A 20,914-nucleotide genomic window follows, 5' to 3' on the forward strand; every position below is an offset into this window, starting at 1 on the left:
TTCTGTCTTGGCGGGTCTTTCTACCCTTACTTTAAATCTCCCCCAGGCTAATTTCTCCTTTGCACACACGCCCCCCTCCTTTACCAAAATCGTTCCAAGCCCCCGCCCGACAAAAGTTTATCCACCACCCATCCAGGTGCCACTCAGCACCGCCCTAAGCGAGTCGGGGGCGTGTCGGGCGCTGAGGACAGCCCTCTGAGGCGGAGACCCTGTCACTGCGAAGTTCAGTGTCCCCTGGCGAGCCCAGGCTGAGCCCGTTCCGCTCACCGCTCTCACCGGCCTCCCGGCAGCTCCGGCGCCAGCGAATCCGGCAAAGGGCCCGGGAGTCCCTAAACTTGCCCAGGTCCAAACCCGGAGAAGCCAAGCGTGCGAAGGCGAAGCCCCGGGTTTGGCCACACCTCCCCGCGCCCCAGCCCTCTCGCCCTCCCCAACACCTTAGGGAGCTGGCTGAAGAAGGGGAACCCCCCGCCCCCAATGAAAGGCCGATGTCCCTTTAAGCCGGGCCATTCAGCCCGCGGACTTTAGCCCAAACCCGGCCGGACCCTGCGCTGGCTCTGTTTGTCCGCGTCTCGGACCGCGGCTGGGCGGCTGCCAGCGGCGTTTGGGAGACGCCGCGCGCGAAGGGGCGGGCGGGGTGGCAAGCGGGCTGGGATGTGAGAAGTGCGGAGCGGCCTTGGAGGCATTCGTCCAAAAAAGGAAAACCACAGACGCCGCCACCGCACAGGACACCACTCCTCCTCCGCTCGCGACCTGAGTTCGCGGCTCGGCGCCGGCTCCTCCTGCAACCTCCTTCCCGGACAGGCGACCATGGCTCCCCGGCGCCGCGCCAGCCCAGGAGTCGCTGCCGTCTGCTGCTGGCTCCTCACCGGTGAGCACCCCGCTGTCCCCCGAGCAGCCCCCGCGCGCAGGGCTCCCGGCGGGGAGCGGGCAGGGGCGCCCCAGTCACTTGGGCGCTCCAGGTAGGGTGGCGGGGTCAGCGCCCCCAAAGCACGGCCGGGCAGCTCGGTGGGGCGGCCGCGGGGCGTCCCAAGCGTCCACCCCTGTGGCAGGAGGGAGGCGGTGCTGACCGCGTTCCTGGCTGCCTGGATTCGTTTGATTTTGCGAGTTAAAAATCGGTTTATACTGGTGTTTGTACTTTTAATTTAGGTCTTGGATGAATGGGTCTTTTTTTTTTCTTTTTCCTTTCTATTTTGCGGGGATGGGGTGGGAGTGACGAGAGGGCGTTTGATTTTCGTATAAAGTTCCTCCCTCAGGCGGGGTAGGGGTAAACGCTCATGCTGAAGGTGGGCATTTCAGGCTGGATATTCAGAATCTTTTCTGTTACCTGAGGGGAGCGACGCAAGTCGAAGCGAGTATCCCTTGTCCCTCGATGATGGCTTTTTAATGTCGTGTCCGGAAAGAGGAAGGTTTGGGAACCGAGAAGGGACTAGTGAAAGTATACTCCGCAAAGATCACAGAGCAGACTCCCCTGTGCCCCATTTAAAGCAAAACATGGTATTGTTACGTTCGTGTAAATACACACTTTAAAGAGGGAGACCTGCAAAACACAGTTGAGGTACAGTTATGTTCCAAGTTGAATTAGAGTCTTTCCTGATTTTCTAAATGATTAATAATCTTTTTTTTTTTACCAGTTACAGATTGATGGGGGGTGGGGGTGGTTTTTGGCGCTTGAAAGGGTGAAAGAAATAAGTCGGATGGGTAGAGGTAAATTGTTGGAAATTTTCTGTGAAGGAAAATCACCTTATTAACGTATCTATTAAAAGTTGGCTTTGGCAGATCATAGATACTCATCTGGCTAATGCTTTTTACTGTTGGAGTGCTTAGTACAACTAGCAAATTTAGCGTTTTCCCCTTAAAAAGGGGGGCAAGGCAGCCAATTCAGTCTTGCCATAGATGGCCAAGCACTGCTAACTTTCATGATATCACTTAACAGTGAAGTATTAGATTATTTATGCCATTTCCTTAAAAAGTATAATAATGAGCTACTGATTCTTTATCCAAATATTTTCCACTACCCAGGAAATGCCTAGTAATCTAAACAGTGGTAACTTCAGAGCAGCCCTGCAGCCAGGGAGGGGCGTCTCACTCACCAGCTACTGCCTCTGCCCTGCACACAGATTTCACCCAGGAGTTTTCTCTGACTCAGACTTTTGGAGTTTCTTTCGACTTTGCTGTTGTTCTTGTACAAACTGAACAATTTACTAATTACACAGCCTGTACTTTTTCATTTGGCCAAATAAGAAGTTGCTAATGTAGAAATGAGGAAAAAGAAAAGTAAGCATGAAACAACACACGAGAGAAAAGTTAATTAGTTATATAGACACTTAACTGAGGTTTCTTTTTTTTAGGTTTGACTACTTTGTTTTTCATTTGTAAAGGAAACATGTGTTGTCTAGTGTGTGTTTCCTATAAATGTTAAGGTAAAATACCCTGCTGAAGGCAGGAAGGAACATCAAAGAAATTGTAGATATATTTCTAAATTATAATATTTAATCATATATCAGCTCACTGTCTTTGAGCCTATTCCAATTCATAGTGACTGTAGAACAGCGTAAACCTGCCTCTGTGGGTTTCAGAGCCTTATGGGAGTAGAAAGCACCATCTTTCTCCCTCAGAGGAGCCGGTGGTTTCGAAGTACTGGACTTAGGGTTAGAACCTATTCTGAACGCATTCGGCCCCAGGGTTCCTCTGGTCATATATACAGGTTCCTCATGTGCACTGTAGTAAGACTCATTTTATGACATAAGGAAGAGTTCTGAAATATGCTGCTTTCCCTATCGGTCACCCTGTTCTGTTGGTTCCCTCGTAAATGTGGAAACGTCTCATCAGTTCGTAGAGCCCACCTTCCGTACGCACCTGTACACACCCATCTGAAACCCCGTCGGAAACGCTCCCTCCTCATCTGTCCTTTCCACGATATCATAGCACATCGTTCTAGTTCTCTGGTGAATTTTTGCAGCCTTTCCCATGCAATCCCAAATTCTCCACTGACCACTCATGGTCTGGCCTACTTGAGCAATCTTCCATCTCCTACTGACCAGAGTCCTTTTGCTGCTGTAAAAATTTGTCCAGAGTTACTGGCTTAAAATAGCACATGTTTACTATTTTACAGTTCTCCATGTCAGAAACCTCACTGGGCTGAAATGAAGGTGTCCTCAGCCTTGTGTTGGGAAAACTCTAGGGGAAAGGTTACTCCCTTGCCTGTTCCGGGCTGTGTTCCTTAGTTTGTGGCTGCTGACTGCCTTCAAAATCAGCAGCATGGCTTGCTCCTCTGGCTCTGCTTTATCCTCACACCTGTGATTCTGCTTCTCTTGCCTACTTGTTATAAGGGCCCTTGTGATTACATAAGGCCCGACCCCGCCTAGGTAATCCAAGATGATCTCCCCATACCAAGGTCTTTAATGGTTACACATCAGGCTGCGAACCACAAGGTCCAGAGTTCAAAACCTCCAGCAGGTCCATGGAATAAAGATTGGGCTTTCTACTCCCAGCAAGAGTTACAGTCTCAGAAATTCACAAGGGCAGTCCTACCCTACCATATAGGGTCATTATGATTCAGCATCTATTCGATGGCAATTCATTTTGTATTGTTTTGATTTTTGTTGATTTGCTTTGGCCAAGTCTTGTGGGCCATGTCGGGTGACATATTCACAGGTTCCAGGGACCAGGATATGACTGTTTTTGAGAGACATTATTTTGACTTTCACAACCCATAAACATAAGCATAGCCGATTCTAGTCACTCATATCTTTTAATCTCGAACTCTCAGGCTCATTTTGCCACTGGGGATAGGATCTCGTTCTTTGCATCTAGAAGTGAACTCCACCCTTCCTTCCCAGAGTCCCCACCTCCCCCCACGCCACCATCTAAACAAACTCCAGTTTTAAAAGCTGAGTTTGCATCACAGATACAACAAATCACCACAACCTCAATAAACTTCCCATTGGATTCCGATTCCCAAAAGCCTTTAGCATAACGATCTGTGAAGGAAGATGATCTCCCTTAAGTCCAAATACATTCTTCAATGTTATGTATGCATGTCAGAGTCCTAGCCAAACAAGCACCCAAGCACAAACGGACAGCATACCTAAAGGATTTCATTGAAGAAGGGGTAGTCAAAGGACTGCTTGCAGAGGTGTTGAAGGGGCTGACTGAAGAAGCTGGGGCCCAGAGGAGGAGCAAGAGTGGCAAGAAAGAACTAAAAACAAAAGTGCCATCGCCGTCCTTAAGAACGAAGTGTTGGGCTGCTAACTGCACAGATGACGGTTCAAACCCACCAGCCCGTCCCAGAGAGAATGATGAGACTTTCTGGTCCCCTAAGGGGCGAGGATGCTTTCAGAACCCCTAAGGAGTAGTTAGGGTCACTATGAATCAGAACCGACTTGATGGCAGTGGTTTATTTCTAGGCCAGAGGGCACAGCCATGTTAACCTGACTTTAAACTGTAGCTGTGGAGCAGGGGCCTTTGGAAAGGATCTGTGCCTGTGGTAGAGACTGCAGACAGGAGACAGCAGAAGAAAGAAATGCCTTCTCCAGGCAGTGTTAGCTACACAGGGTTGCTATGAGTCAGGGTTAGTTTCGTGATACCTAACAATCTCTACCTAAAAGGAGCCCTGGTGGTACAGGGTGTGCTGCTTGGCTGCTGAAAGAAGGTTTGCAGGAGACAGCTGTGGAAGTCTGGTTCTGTAAAGCGCACGGCGTTTGAAACCCTGCAGGCAATTCCACTTTGGAGGACAGGGTCCCTACGAAGAAGACTTGCTTGGATACAAGAGGGTTCCTTGCACATCGGGTCACCGTGAGTCAAAATAGACTCCGTGGCACCTATAACTACAAAAGCCCTCCTCCTACCCTCTGGGATCCTGCCCAGTCTTTCCATTGGCCAGACCTAATCACAGGCTTTAGCCACCCAGACCAGGGCAAGACAGATAATGACAGAGAATCACTGTTAGGTGCCATCCAGTTGGTTGAGAACCTATGCATAACAGAACAACAATAACGACAACAAAACACTGCCTGGTCCTGCGCCATGCTCACAGTTCTTCCTATGTCAGAGCCCATCATTGCAGCCACTGTGTCAATCCATCTAATTGAGGGTCTTCCTCCCCATTACTAAGCATGATGTCCTCCAGGAACTGATACCTCCTGACAATATGGCCAATGTTTGTAAGATAAAGCCTTGCCATCCTTGCCTCTAAGGAACACTGTGGCCATACTTCTAGTAGAGAAGGGGTTGTCCTTTAAGCAGCCCACAGTATTTTCAGTATTCTTCTCTAGAACCATAATTCCAATGTATCAATTCTGCTTTGATCTTCTTCACTCACTGTCCAACTTTCACAAGCACATGAGGCAATGGGAATACCCTGGCTTGGGTCAGGAGCACCGTAGTCCTCAAAGTAACATCCTGGAGCTCCAAAACTCTAGAGAGGTCTTGTGCAGCAGACTTATCTAATGTCTTGCTTTTATTGTCAAAATAAAAGCAAACCCTGGATGTGTGTCACCGCTCCTCGTACAGTAGAGATGAGGCAACTGAAGTACTAGGAAGTTAAGTTCAGTTGTCCCAAGTCACACCACGAGTAATGGTAGAGTCAGCCTGTGTTAGATTTGGAGCCCCGGTGCCTATTGGTTTAGCCTTGGGCTACTAATTGCAAGGTCAGCAGTTCAAAGCCACTCGTAGCTATGAGGGAGAAAGATGAATAGAGAGTAAGTCTCCGAAATCCACAGGGGCAGTTCTTCCTTGTGCTACGAGTAGAAATGGACTTGATCGTTGTGAGTTTTTGTTTTCTTTTTTGAGTTGGTGCTCAGTTCAGATCTCTGACCCCAATTTGCGTGCATTGAAATAAAATACCATAGAGGTTGCTCAAATGCAAGTCCACTTCCCTCGTCTTACCTGCTCCAAAGGAGTTCTGCTGGTATACTGGGTCATACGCTGGACTGCCAATCACAAGGTGGGGAGTTAAAATCCATCAGCTTCTGGGGGGCAGGGGTCAAAGATGAGGCCCTCTGCTCCCATGAAGACATACAGCCTTAGAAACCCCCGCGGGCAGTTCTACTCTAGCCGACAGGGTTTGCTGTGAATCAAACTCGACCCAATGGCGGTGAGTTTGTTTTGTGGCTTAGTTACTGTAAATGACTGCTAAGCATAATTATCTAAAAGATTTTGATAATTAATGAAACAGTGCTGTTTTCATGATATTTAGTTATGCTAACAGATTAGATGATATCCCATCCTATATTTCTCATACATTAGTTAGCCGTAAGTAGCCTGGCTGGAGCTGTCAGGCAAGCGTTGAATTGCTAAACCCAGGGTCAGTAGTTCAAACCCGCCAGCCACTTCGCTGCGAGAGAGAGGGAGGTATCTGCTCCCTTAGAGATTTATAACTTTGGAAACGCTGCGTAGGGGTGCTTTGAGTCCGAACCACCTCGATAGCAGTAGGTTTGGCTTTTTGTTTTGTTTCCATATTTGTCATAAGTCAAATAAGGTCACTATCTCTAGTTATTAAGACAATAAATATAGAACGATCTCTAAGTTAAATTGTATCTTCTCCCCAGAAACATTTTAGCTTCCCTGTGTATTCAGAGCTTAAATTCTAAAGCAGTTGGTTTCTGGAAGACGGGTGTTTACGGTGAGGGCCCTAACTCCCTTTTGAATCTTGAATTCAACTTCCATTTGAGTTTACTCTGGCTTGAACCCGCAATGTGAAAAGCGTTGTCCGCTAGCAAAGTGCCTCTGAAAGATTACCACTCCCCCAAGAAGCCCTGGTGGTGGCGTGCAATATATGTTGGGTTGCTAACTGCAAGGTCAGCAGTTCAAAACTACCAGTCACTCCTCGGGGGAAAGATGAGGCTTTTTGTCCATAAAGTGTAACACTTTCAAAACCCACAGGGTCAATTCTTCTCTGACACAATGGCAGTAAGAAGGGGTACTAGTGGTGTAGTGACTATGCATGGTTCGAACTCACCAGCTTCTGTGGAGAGATGAAGCTGTCAAACAAACAAAAAACACTGCCGTTGAGTCAATTCCAGCTCATAGCGACCTTATAGGACAGAGTAGAACTGTTTCTGTGAGTTTCTAAGACTGTAACTCCTTAAAGGAGCAGAAAGCCTCCTCTTTCTCCTGAGGATTCAAACTTCCACCCACTTTACCACCTCAAACTTCCACCCACTTTACCACCAGGGTTTCAAAACACTGTGGAGGGTCCTTAAGAATTGGAATTGACTCTCCGGCAGTGGGTTTTCTTGTTTGCTTTTATTAAAGCATTTGCACTGAGGATTCTTTTTCATAGAACAACTAGAATCAACTTCTCTGTCTTTTTAATATTTTTTGCACACACAAGATTTCCTACTAACAATGACGTCTAGTAGGGAGATAGCTGAATATGGGAAGGAAGTCAGCTACTTACCCACAACAATGAATGGCCTTCAACGACAGACAATGTATTGGCAGGAATTATGGAAGAAGGTGAAAATCACCTATCCTAGTGTCTAAACGCAGCAATAATTCACAGTGTTGCTTGTTTATTTTTAGTAAATAGGCAAGGGTAATAGCAATGAAATGTGTCTGCTAAACTTACTGATCTCCTCCTTCCACCCGTTTTCATGAGGCCATCGAGTTATTTTTGATAAATGAGTTCATCCTCCTGCTGTCTATGAATACTCCCCTGCCATGTGCCTTGTTCCTTCATCAAGAACCCAACAAAATGCCCATCAGGATGAGAACTTGATGCGTTTTGTATGCCTCTGAAACCTGTTGAGTAGGAACAAGGAAGAGCACGTATCTTACTTTGAACTTGAGGTTTTTCTTATCCATCCCACCAAACATTAACTACAAAAAGCCTGGAAACTGCAGAAGCCTCTCAGAAACTGCTCTAATGGGAAGGTGGAAACTGTTCTAATGGGAAGGTGGAAAAGAACAGCTGGCACGTCCTTACCTCTGAATTGGAATCTTAAACACGGTGTCATGGCTGCAGGTGAGCAGTAGCCTGGTCAGAAGTAACCTGATGGCCAGTTGCTCTCTGTAAATGAGGAAGGCGAGTTCAGTCACACTAAGCTTAGCCCCACACTTGGTCTTTGTAAGCCTCATTGCACCTGTGCCTTCTCTGGAATCTGAATGGTCTTCTCACACGCATGGAAAATAATGGCTCAGAATAACTCTGAGATTCAAATTTCCCTGAGTTTGGATGATATTAACAAAAGACTTCCTAAAACAGCTCATGCTCAAAACACACTTCTCAGAATTGGAGATCAAATTGCTCTTCTTTACCTACACTCTACTCTCTTGTATGAAATACAAAATAGCGTGACATGACTTTGGGCCAAGAAGCCTGAGATGAAAGCAATTTGGGAATTCTGGCTGCAGTGCTGAAGTCAGAGTAGATGGCCTATGCAGAGGAATCTGCCTGGAGGGTTGTAGTCTCCCTCAAAGCAAGCACAGTAAAGTTTTGAGAGATGTAAATGAGCGGAATATATTCCTGTCCTTGAGCTTCCTGGGTTTCTTTCAACTCCCCCATTGTGCCAGTTGCTCTGAAGTCTCCTCTGGGCCTTTGCCTAAGTGCCTACTTGCATGGTTACAATCCTTCAAGCTCCCCCATGAGTGTGATTTCTGAGTAACCTCCTGGAGTATACTGGGCCCTAACCCCCACTGGACCTGTAGTTATTTAATATCCTTTCTTTGTTCATAATTAACTGTCTAATTACTGTCTTTTCAACTTGCCATGAGGGTAGGATCTATTCGACTAGCACCTGTTGTTGTTGTTCCTAGGTGCTGTCTAGTGTTCCAAATCATAGCTCCCGGAAATACAACAGCATGAAAGGCCATGTGGTCCTGCACCATCCCCACAGTTTTTTTCTCTCACAATTGTCTTTATGTTTGAGCCCATTGTTACAACCACTGTGTCAATCCATCTTGTCAATTGGCTCCCTCTTTTCCTCTTCCCAACTACTTTACCAAGCATAATGTCCTTTGTATGGACTGGTCTCTCTCTTGTGATAGCATGATCAAAGTATGTGAGATAAAGTCTTGCCATCATGATTCTAAGGAGCATTCAGACTGTACTTCTTCCAAGACAGATCTGTTTGTTGTTTAATTAACCCATGATGCTTTCAATATTCTTTGTGAGCACCCTAATCCAAATGCATCAATTCTTCTTCAGTCCTTCTTATTCAATGTCCTACTTTCACATGCATATGAGGCAATTGAGAAGTTCATGGCTTAAGTTTTGGGCTGGTCCTCAAGGTAACATCCTTGCTTTTCAAGAGTTTAAAGAGATCTTCTGTAGCAGATTTAACCAGTGCAATGTGTCCCCAATGCACTGTATCCTTCGATCTTTTTGATGGCTGCTTCTATGAGCATTGATTGTGGATCCGAAAAACAATGAAATCTTTGAATATTTTCAGTCTTTTGTCCCTTTATCATGATGTTACCTCTCAGTCCAGTTGTGAGGATTTGGTTTTTGTTTGCATTTGTGTTATATTCAATGAGGACTGGAGACTGGAACCCTTGATTTCATCACTAAGGGCATTAAGCCCACCTCGTTTTCAGCAAATATGGTTGTGTCGTCTGCATATCACATATTGTTAATAAGCCTTCCTTCAATACTGATAAGGCATTCTTCTTCATATAAGCCAACATCTCTGATTATTTGCTCAGCATACAGATTGAATAAATATGGTGAAAGGATACAACCTCGATGCATAACTTACTTAATTTTAAACCATGCAATACTACCTAATAGTTCTAGACACACAACTAACTGCCTCTTGATCCACGTACAAGTTTTGTATCAGTATGAAATGTTCTGGAATTTCCCTTCTTCTCTTGGCTGTCTAGAATTTGTTATGATCCATACAGCCAAATGCCTTTGCATAATTAATAAAACACAAGTAAACAACTTTCTAGTATACGCCGTTTTCAGCCAAGATCAATTTGACATCAGCAGTGATGTCCTTCCTTGTTCCATGTCCTCCTTTGAATCCAGCTTGGATCTCTGGCTGCTCGCTGTCAATGTACTGCTTCAGCCATTGTTGGGTGTTCTCCAGTAAAATTTTGCCTACATGTGCTTTTAATGATATTATTCTATAATTTGTACATCCTGTTAGGTCACCTTTATTTTAAATGGGTACAAATACAGATCTCTTCCAGCTGCATGCAAGGCATTAGCCAAAAACAAGGCCCAGGGATTGACAGAATACCAATCGAAATGTCTCAGCAAGCTGACGAAGCACTGGAAACAGTTACTCAGCCATCGAACATAGGAATCACAAGAAATAAAACAATCAAAAAGCTAACCTCAATTCTGACTCACAATAACCTCTATGACATGGTAGAATTGCCCCATGGTTTCCAAAACTGGGAAGGAGTCGTGAACAAGCAAGCTATAAATGCCTAGGTTTCTTGAAAAAGTGCCCCTTCGATGAGATCCCTACCTGAAATACTTCAGTAGAAGTATTCTTACTTGTAATTCATTGAGTGGATGGCATCATCAATTGAAGGGTTCACTATTATTTTATGTCCTACTCAGAAAAAAATGCTGCCAACTGTAACTGAGAGAGGCATTCAACTTTCAGAGATGGTGAAATGTAGAAAACGGGCATAAGAAATGTAGACTAAATATCATGCATCATATCTAAATGGTTAATTTTCTATTATTTAAAAAATTAATATATGTATATATCACAATTTCAAACAGGCAGATATATGATATACCTTCTGAGTACAATCATATGAACATCGCTTCTCCTTTTGGTTCTGTTTCAGAAACTTGTTTATACCTGATTCAGGGAAGAATTGTTCCACTGGTCACACTGCCACATCAGATCCCAAGAACAGAGCTTCCTCCAATTAGCCTGTCTTTAAAAGGAAGCCTCCAGCGAAAGGTGACCTTAAAGGCACCAGAACTGTTCTGTTCATGCAGGACCAATGGCCACACTTGGGCAAGCCCGAAAGTTCCTATCAAATTGGTGATAGGCACTGGGCAAGCACTTTGTAGGAGGAGACTAATTGTTTTTTCTCTCACCTGTTATCATTTAAAAGAAGAAAGATTAAAAGTGAATTGTGTCCTCACATTGAATGAGATTAACATTCCTACACTGGTTGGTGTTAGAGTTTACTCTATGTAAAGATTTGCATTTGAGCAGTAGCTCTTTACAAATAAAACAATAGAGGTGTATGTGTGCGTGTATACATAAATAAATACGACGCACAAAATTTTATAGAGCCCTAATATATTTTCTGGTAATGCATTCTCAAAACGATGCTGATTTGTAGAGTGAGTAAGTACACGCAGACGTGCATACACACCCACATTCCTTTGTAGAGAGGATTGTGCTTATTTGATAGGTGGTTTTGCATTGGTTTATGACAAATACAAGTAAGTATTTTCAGTCACAGGAAATCTAGACAGTACGTGAGAACAGCAAGTTTCTCATTTAACACGCACGCACGCACACACACACACACACACAAACACAGCTTTCCCTTTTACCCTTTGCCTGAGTAAGCTGAATTGTCCCAGTTGTCCTTAGCTTTGCTTGTGGAGGTCATGTGAGAGTCCTTGTACACTCTGAAGCTAGTACATTTTTTCTTTCTTTTTCTCTAAATAGATGATTACATGCAGCACTAGATAGTCCTCATCAGAGCGCTGGCGATTTATTCAGTAACATGGCTATTTATTTCCAGTATATATCTAACACGACATTTTTTCAAAAACCTTTTCCTCAGGGAGATATGGTCAAATAATTTTTTTCTTATCCAAGTGTGGGTGTCTTGAAATGTAAAGCAGATTGACAAAAACATACCGTAAGAGTAGTCTCTCGAAGAGGATTTCCAAATTGTAGGAAGTGAGTGATAGCAAAGCGAAACACTGAACTACAAGAAAATGAGCCACCACTCATTCCTGCAGATGCCACACATGCCTGCGCACTGGGTCGGTGCCAGAAACACCAGGAGAAATCAAAGGAAAGGGGTCTCTGCTCTTACGAGAGTCACAATCTGGTCTGGACGAGGCAACCAGCATGCAAAGAAGTGTTGACACAGGAAGATGCTGCAAGTGGAGGGCTGGAAAGTTTACGTTTGTATTACAGGGAAATAAGTCTTAACAAAACAGAAGATGGAAATGTGAAAATGTTTATAGCTTTAACTGCGTAAAAGTCACTGGGTTGTGTTACAGGTAGGAAGCCCCAGTGGCATAGGCTGAATCAGTGCGACTTACCCTATGGGATTGCTATGAGTCTGAATCAACTTGATGGCAGGGAGTTTGGCTTGGTTTGGTGCTGTACTACAGACAGGGAGCACTGATCCTTTCGTGGGTTAGGTGCTGGGCTGCTAACAGTCCCAAGGGAGAAAGATGAGGCTTTCTGCTCCCATGAATCTTTACAGCCTTAGAACCCTTAAGAGCCAGGTCCTATTGGGTCACTATGAATCTTAATTAACTCAAGTGGAAACCCAGGGAGCTCTGTTAGTGCTCTTGGCAAGACCCTTGAGTCAGATTGCTAACCCCAAGGTTGGCATGCTTGGTGGGAGAAACATGAGGCTTTCTGTTCCCGTAAAGATTTCTAGTCTCAGCAACTCTACGTAGGTTTGTACGAATTGTAATAAACTTGATTGGCCGGAAGCCTTATCTTTCTGCAGATGAGCAACTGGCAGGTTAGAATTGCTGACCTTACAATTAGAAGTTCAATACAAATCTTCTCTCCCAACAGGTCTCCTTAAAGACGTTGCTGCTGTTAGGTACCATTGAGTGCGTTCCAATGCTTAGCGACCCTTTGGACAACAGAGAGAAATACTGTCGGGCCCTGTGTCCTCACAATTGTTCTTAAGTTTGAGCTCATTGTTGCAGCCACTGGATCAATCCATTTCATCAAGGGTCTTCCTCTTTTCTGTTGACCTTTTTCTACTTGACCAAGCATGATGCCTTTCTCCAAGAACTATCTCTCCTGACATGTACAAAGTAACCAGACAGAGTTTAGTCATCTTTGCCTCTTTGGAGAATTCTGACTGTACTTCTCCCAAGGCTGATTTGTGTGTATTTTGGTACTCCATAATATTTTCAATATTCTTCACAAGCACCAAAATTCAAATGCTTTGATTCTTCCTTGTTTGTTTTTTTACTTCATGTCAAGCTCCTTAAAAAGAGGATGAATGGAAGCAGGGGTGAGAGAGGTGACACCACTGTGTGATGCTTTCACAAGTCTAAACTGTAGAAATATATGTATATTTCTCTAAATAATTATTTATATTTCTCTAAATATATGATTTTTTTTTCAAGAACTATGTCGAGACCGGATAGAAGGAAGACTATGTAGAAAAAAAACAATGTTAAGAGAAACAAGAGAGCAGAGAAGTGACCTTTGCTTTTTTTTTTTTTTTAACATTTTATTAGGGGTGCATACAACTCTTATCACAATCCATACATATACATACATCAATTATATAAAGCACATGTTTACATTCTTTGCCCTAATCATTTTCAAAGCATTTGCTCTCCACTTAAGCCCTTTGCATCAGGTCCTGTTTTTCCCCCTCCCTCCCTGCTCCCCTCTCCCTCATGAGCCCATGATAATTTATAAATTATTATTTTGTCATATCTTGCCCTATCCAGCGTCTCCCTTCACCCTCTTTTCTGTTGTCCATCCCCCAGGGAGGAGGTCCCATGTAGATCCCTGTAATCGGTTCCCCCTTTCCAACCCACTCACCCTTTACTCTTCCACTATCACCCCTCACACCCCTGGTCCTGAAGGTATCATCCACCCTGGATTCCCTGTGCCCCCAGCTCATATATGCACCAGTGTACAACCTCGGCTCTATCTAGACTTGCAAGGTAGAATTCAGATCATGGTAGTGGGGGAGGTGGAAGGAAGCATTTAGGACCTGGAGGAAAGCTGTATTCTTCATCGGTGCTATGTTGCACCCTGACTGACCAATCTCCTCCTCTAGACCCCTCTGTGAGGGGATCTCCAGTGGCCGACAAATGGGCTTTGGGTCTCCACTCTGGATATCCCCCTTTATTCACTATGGTAAGATTTTTTTTTTTGATGATGCCTTATACCTGATCCCTTTGACACCTCATGATCTCACAGGCTGATGTGCTTCTTCCATGTGGGCTTTGTTGCTTCTGAGCTAGATGGCCGCTTGTTCACCTTCAAGCCTTTAAGACCCGAGACACTATCTCTTTTGATAGCCGGGCACCATCAACTTTCTTCGCCACATTTGCGTATGCACCCGTTTGTCCTCGGCGATCATATCATGGAGGTGTGCAGCCAGTGATATGACATTTTGTTCTTTGATGCCTGATAACTGATCCCTTTAGAACCACGTGATCACACAGGCTGGTGTGTTCTTCCATGTGGGCTTTGTTGCTTCTGAGCTAGATGGCCGCTTGTTTATCTTCAAGCCTTTAAGACCCCAGATGCTATCTCTTTTGATAGCCGGGCACCATCAGATTTCTTCACCACATTTACTTGTTCACCTGCTTTGGCTTCAGCAGTTGTGTCCGGAGGGTGAGCATCATAGAATGCCATTTAATAGAAGAAAGTATTCATGTATTGAGGGAGTGCTTGAGTAGAGGCCCAATGTCCTTCCACCACCTTAATACTAAACCTATAAATATAGACATATAGATCTATTTCCCCATCCTCATATATATATTTGCATGTATATGTCTTTGTCTAGACCTCTATAAATACCCTTTGCCTCCTAGCTCTTTCCTTTATTTCCCTTGACTTTCCTCCTACCCCACTATCATGCTCCGTCCCCTCTTCTTTACGTTACCTTACCCTTGATCATTCCCTACCAGGCCTGCCACTGCCCCCTCACCATCAATTTGTATCCCATGTTGTTCCCTTGTCTCTGGGTTAGTTAACACCACTTCCTTACCCCCCACCTCCCCCTATCCCAAGTCCCCCCGGAACTGTCGGTCCCATTGTTTTTCCTCCAGATAGTTCATCCGGCCTATCTTATTTAGACAGACCTGTGGAGATAATAACATGCACAAAAACAAGACAGAGGAAAACAGAGCAATAGTATACAACAAAACAACAACAAACCATTGTCAAAGAACAAAACAAAACACATCAAGAAAGAAAAGCTTGTAGTTAGTTCAAGGATCCTTTGTTGGCCTTTAGGAGTGTTTTCTAGTCCAGTCTGTTGGGGTACCCCACCCTGGCCCCAAAGTCCACTTTCAGTATTCCCTGGGGACCTTGCTGCTCCATTCCCTTGCTATTCCGCTGCACTCCCCCAGTGCTTTGCCTTGGTGTGGTGGGATCAGGTCAGGCGCAATTCCCACACTGTGTCTCCGGTGCTGTCCCCTGTAGCGCCATGGGCCAGTGAGGGGCATCATGTCTCATAGTGGGGCCAGCCATGTTGTCCTCTCTGTGGACTGGCTGCTCTAATCAGGAACATCATCCTCATGGCCTGATGGGCCAGGCTGTGCTCCACTGTCTCCTCCTCCGCCTTCATCTGCTCCCGTGTGCTCTGATCAGATATGTCCCTCTCCCGGAGCTGCAGAATCAATGTCGTCCTTTGTAACAAATTCTTCTGGGGGGAGGGGCAGGAATCCACTTAATTTTTGCTACTGGGGCCAGCCTCCCAGACCTCTCCACTGGTTCCCTACTCCACGCCGGAGACCATTCCTTTTCAAATAATATACGTGGGCCTTCATGCTATAGGTCTTTGTTTACCGAGTTAAAGTAAATGCCAGGGAGGATTGGCAGTGGACAACAGCATTCATAATTTATTAGCTAGTGTATACGATATACTATAATACAGTGGCAGAAAGGGGAGGGGTTGTGGAGTTACAATGAAGAAGTCCTGAGTTTGGATGCTGGCTATGTCATCTTGTCATTTTAACTCATTCTTTTCATTTAAATATAGGATTACAAATATTTATCTGTGAGTGAGGGTTAGAAAAAAACCTGGGAAATTTCACACCTGGAGGATATTCAATCAATGATAACTGTTCATTCAAAATCTAGCATTTCTTAACATCCCATTGGGAGTTTCTGGGAAGTGTAAGCCCTTAATCCCCACCCAGAGGTACCTTGAGAGAAGGGGGAGAAAGGCCTGGCAATCAGCCAGGAAAACAGCAACACACACTTCTGTTCTACACTCAGCGCCACCTCAGCAATGGATTTGCTTTTTCTTTGTTTGATGTGCTTCCCAGGTGATTCTGAGACGTTAATGTTGTTGCTGGGTTTTGCCTTGAGGTGGACAGAAGCCGGAGTATTGGGAAGTGCTTCCTCGAAATACTGGTGAATAGGAAATCAGAAACCCAACTCAAGCCATCGCCATGGGGACCACATGACTCACAGTGGCTGTAAGTCCTCACAGGAGCAGATGGCCTCAGCGTTCTCACTGGGAGTGGCTGGGGGTGGGGGTTGAACCTCCCACCTTGAGGTTAGCAAGCAGAGTAACAGTAGCAGCATCACAATTTAACTTCTAGACAGTAAAGGTGAAGAAGTGGGAGGTTGAGGTGCCCTACACACACATGGGTTACCCATTCTCTTCCTACGAAGTGTGACTTAGAAAGGAGTCATCATCTCACTTAACCAAACTCACTGCTGTCAAGTCAGTCCCATCCATAGCGACCTTGTAGGACCTTGTAGGGTTTCAGAGATTGGAACTCTTCACAGCTAAGGAAAGCCTCGCCTTTCTCTTGTGTAGTTGGCTGGTAGTTTTGAACTCTTGAGCTTGTTTTTAGCAGCCCAATGCCTGCTGGGTTCCTCCTTCTACTTGAGGGTTTTTAGAAATCTGTTCTGTAGCTCTTACACTGGGGGAGGTCACAGTCTATTAACTGTGTTTCCCTCGGCCCACACTCACTGGCTCTTGGTTTAAGCCTGTAACGCTCCACCTACCCCAAACCAACCCTCACCGTAGACATTTCACAGGCCACTAAGCACTACTTGAGATTCTGGGATTCCCAGGATATCAGGTCAAGCAGCTGAGTCCACCGAGGGGTAAATTCCACAAATGGTTTCCTCTCTATCAGGGAGCAGTGCTTTGACATCTGGTTTAATCAGATAATAACAGTGACACGGAAGCTTACAAAACAGCTGGACACGCTGCGCTAAGGCAGGTGGTGCTTCCCAAACGACACTATAAATCGCCAGCCCCAACAGGCCTGTGGCGTCTGTGTGTGGAGAAAGCAGGAGCAAAAAAGCGTGGATCTGTGGGGGTGGAGGGAGTGAAGTGTGCGCTTTCCAGTGTTCTCTTTACTTTCAGATATTTTGGTTTAAAAAAAAAACAAAACGGATTCAGCCCGAGGAAGGAGAGTGTCCTATGTCAATTGCAGCCCGTTGAAAATGATGTTTGGTTAAACATCATCCTCAGGTTCTTCGCAAACCATGCAGGAAGCGGAAATGTAGGAAATCCGAGTTTCGCATTAAGATCAAGCCCCCCATCCACACCAGCAACGCCAGAGTGGATAGGTAGCTTGCTTAAAGTTTGCTGGCCGGGAGCTCCTGTGCCTGTAGGGCGCGAACCGCGGCCACGCCCCCGCTGCTGACGTCAGCCGTGCGCCGAGAGCGCGGGAGGCGGGGCGAGTGCGGGCTGCGCATGCGCCGACATTGCATCAGCCGCCTGGTCCTTGCCGGCCGCGGCGCCTTCCGTGGCGCCTTCGTCCCTATGGCTTCTCACGCCGTGGCGCGCCGCGCGCCGAGACTGACCGGGAGAAGAGAGCTGTTAACGTAAGTGCTCCGCCAGGCCGCTCGAGTCAGACTCAGGATAGTCCTTTCCCGGTAGGCAGGCGCCCGTCGGATCCCGCCCCGCCCCCTTCCGCTCTCGCTGCCCCTTTCCGGGTCCTGGACGCGCGCTTTTTCCGTGCCGGAGCCCCTTTGGCGATCATGAAGCTCGTGAGGAAGGACATTGAGAAGGACAACGCGGGCCAGGTGACCCTGGTCCCCGAGGAGCCCGAGGACATGTGGCACACTTACAACCTAGTGCAGGTGGGCGACAGCCTGCGCGCCTCCACCATCCGCAAGGTGCAGACCGAGTCCTCCACGGGCAGCGTGGGCAGCAACCGGGTCCGCACGACCCTCACCCTCTGCGTGGAGGCCATCGACTTCGACTCGCAAGCCTGCCAGCTGCGCGTCAAGGGCACCAACATCCAGGAGAACGAGTATGTCAAGATGGGGGCGTACCACACCATCGAGCTGGAGCCCAACCGCCAGTTCACCCTGGCCAAGAAGCAGTGGGACAGTGTGGTCCTGGAGCGCATCGAGCAGGCCTGTGACCCTGCGTGGAGCGCTGATGTGGCCGCTGTGGTCATGCAGGAAGGCCTCGCCCATATCTGCTTAGTCACTCCCAGCATGACCCTAACTCGGGCCAAAGTGGAGGTGACCATCCCGAGGAAGCGGAGAGGCAACTGCTCCCAGCATGACCGCGCCTTGGAGCGCTTCTATGAACAGGTGGTCCAGGCCATCCAGCGCCACATACACTTCGATGTTGTCAAGTGCATCCTGGTGGCCAGTCCGGGCTTTGTGAGGGAGCAGTTCTGCGACTACATGTTTCAGCAAGCAGTGAAGACTGACAACAAGTTGCTGCTGGAAAACCGGTCCAAATTCCTTCAGGTAAAGAGCAGGCTGACACGCAGGGATCGTGGAGAATGGGCAGAGGGAATTGGTTCAAATCAGTCTCCCCAGTTAAGTTTTATACAGGGGGGAGGGCAGGGTTAGTCAAGGGAGTACAAGGTTTTCCTTGGCCGGGAGTGCACTTATAAGTGAATTAGTGAAATGGGGGAAATAGAGCACAAGGTTTGGTTTGCTTTTATTTTACAGAAGAGAATTGTTAACACCAGCAAACGTATCGAGAAATCTTTGCTGAAAGAATGAGTACTTTTGGTCATAGGTCATTCTGGGCTGATTAATGGATTCTCTAACTCTTCTCATTGTGATTGCAGGTACATGCCTCCTCTGGACACAAGTACTCCCTGAAAGAGGCGCTCTGTGACCCTGCTGTCGCCAGTCGCCTTTCAGACACTAAAGCTGCCGGGGAAGTGAAAGCCTTGGATGACTTCTATAAAATGTTACAGCATGAACCTGACCGTGCTTTTTACGGACTCAAGCAGGTGGAAAAGGCCAATGAGGCCATGGCGATTGACACCTTGCTCATCAGTGATGAGCTTTTCAGGCACCAGGACGTTGCCACGCGGAGTCGCTACGTGAGGCTGGTGGACAGCGTGAAAGAGAACGCAGGCACAGTTAGGATCTTTTCAAGTCTTCATGTATCTGGGGAACAGCTCAGCCAGCTGACTGGAGTGGCTGCCATTCTCCGCTTCCCTGTCCCTGAACTCTCCGACCAAGAGGATGACTCCAGTTCTGAGGACGATTAATGACTGGAGCGCATAATTGAGGCAGGCTGACGCCTCACTACTTCACTGTTAAAATAATAGGTATCCAGGTGTCCTTGTGACAGCGTTGCAAGAGTGACACTAACTGATCCATCCAGGGCTTTCTAATGTAGTGGTCACACTAAATCACAACCACAGTTTTTTGGTTGGCAGGACATTTACTCAACCTTAAAAATAAACTAAAAAAAGAATAAATCTGCCTGTAATGCCACCTCTTAATTACGATCATTTTATATGGGAATGATCAGTTACTTGTAGGACTAGAAATGCTATGTGTATCTAACAATAAATACTTATGTATTGGGGACAAAGCACAATACCATGTGCTTTGAGATACAGTTTTCTATAGGAAAAGTTAATCCCTCATGATTCTCAGGTTACATTGTGTTTAATTTTGCAGGGTGTTCTATATAATGATCCTTTCTGCCCCCAACACCCTATATATTCTATTTCTTCTTAGGGTTAAATTTATTTGCCAGTTTGATAATAGACGAACTATTAGGAGACTTTTCTGGAAGATACTTAACATGGGATTTTTCTTAAGAGATTTGTTTGATGAATGGTGTTCAAAGTAAACTAGATATTTCCATTTTGTTGGCCTAGTATGACCTGCTGGCTTGTGTTTACATGGGGGGCAAAACTGGAAGTAGCCCTAAGTCCAGACTCCATTGAAAGACTTTTTTTGTGTAGGGTAGAGATTTGGGAAAGTATTTCATTCTGTTTAATCTTTGTGCTTCTCAATTCTTGGTGGACTTTCACCATATCCAATTTTAGGGTTGAAAAAAATGATCAGAAAGTGTGACTTAACAGCCAAATCATTAGTATGTAGCACTTGAATGCCAGTAAGTTTAAAAAAAATAAATCCAGCTCATCATCAAGTGGATTTCAATTCATGCAATGATGTGTTAAGAGCAGAACTTCTTTGTAGCTATAGTGGATATGTGTTGGGCTGCTAATTGCAGCAGGATAAAAGACTCAATTCCTGCAAAGAAATTAAATTCTTGGAAACTCTGGGTCAATTCTACCCCGTCCTATAGAGTCACCCTGAGTCAGAACTGACCTGCATAGTGACTTTGTGTTGGTAGGCTTTCGTGGGTGTCATCTTCATGGAAGTGGTTTGCCATGCCTTTTCCATTTGATGTTGAGTGGATTTGAACCACTAACCTTCAGATTAGTAACCCATAGCAAACGATTGTGCTATCCAGGGTCCTTTGCACGCTAGTACACTGCTATAATTGGGTTAGCGTTAAAAGAGCTTTCTTAATGAGCTTATTCAACTAATATGACCCTTATCTAGAGTTGGGAACAGACACATTTGTTATAAAAATCATATATTTTTGATAATTACCCCAATCTGAAAAATAATTCAGATCATTTCATCAAAATTCTAAGAATATTTAAGTTTAAAGGATTATATAATATATATAGGCTTATAAAATGATTATGGAGGCATAATTATAATTTAGGAGGCATATACAATCGCAAGAGTCCCTGAGTGGTGCAGTTAACTGCTGGCTGACTAAAGGCAATTTGAAGGCTCACATCTACCCATAGGCAGTGTGGAAGCAAGGCTTGGCT

At 45.7% G+C, this 20,914-nt stretch overlaps 2 protein-coding genes across 3 annotated transcripts in view; both read left to right on the plus strand.

Moving 5' to 3' along the window:
• The first annotated feature begins 733 nt into the window (after positions 1-733).
• The window catches only part of ITGA1 (integrin subunit alpha 1), a 203,102-nt gene continuing 182,921 nt past the window's right edge, over positions 734-20,914 (plus strand). The window contains exon 1 of one of the 2 annotated variants that reach the window (XM_075541021.1): positions 734-868. In XM_075541021.1, the coding sequence (XP_075397136.1) occupies positions 808-868 (61 nt within the window). In that variant the 5' untranslated portion in view covers positions 734-807. Of the gene's footprint in view, positions 869-16,205; positions 16,307-20,914 lie in introns of those variants that run through there. The other variant, XM_075541022.1, reaches the window with a different exon arrangement.
• On the plus strand, positions 16,205-19,531 carry PELO (pelota mRNA surveillance and ribosome rescue factor). The gene is made up of 3 exons (XM_075541023.1): positions 16,205-16,306; positions 17,212-18,557; positions 18,887-19,531. The coding sequence occupies exons 2-3, from the start codon at positions 17,832-17,834 to the stop codon at positions 19,316-19,318; spliced, it is 1,158 nt and encodes a 385-aa protein (XP_075397138.1). The 5' UTR covers positions 16,205-16,306; positions 17,212-17,831; the 3' UTR covers positions 19,319-19,531.

Source organism: Tenrec ecaudatus, chromosome 2, assembly GCF_050624435.1.
Source record: "Tenrec ecaudatus isolate mTenEca1 chromosome 2, mTenEca1.hap1, whole genome shotgun sequence".
In the NCBI taxonomy this organism is placed as follows: Eukaryota; Metazoa; Chordata; class Mammalia; order Afrosoricida; family Tenrecidae; genus Tenrec; species Tenrec ecaudatus.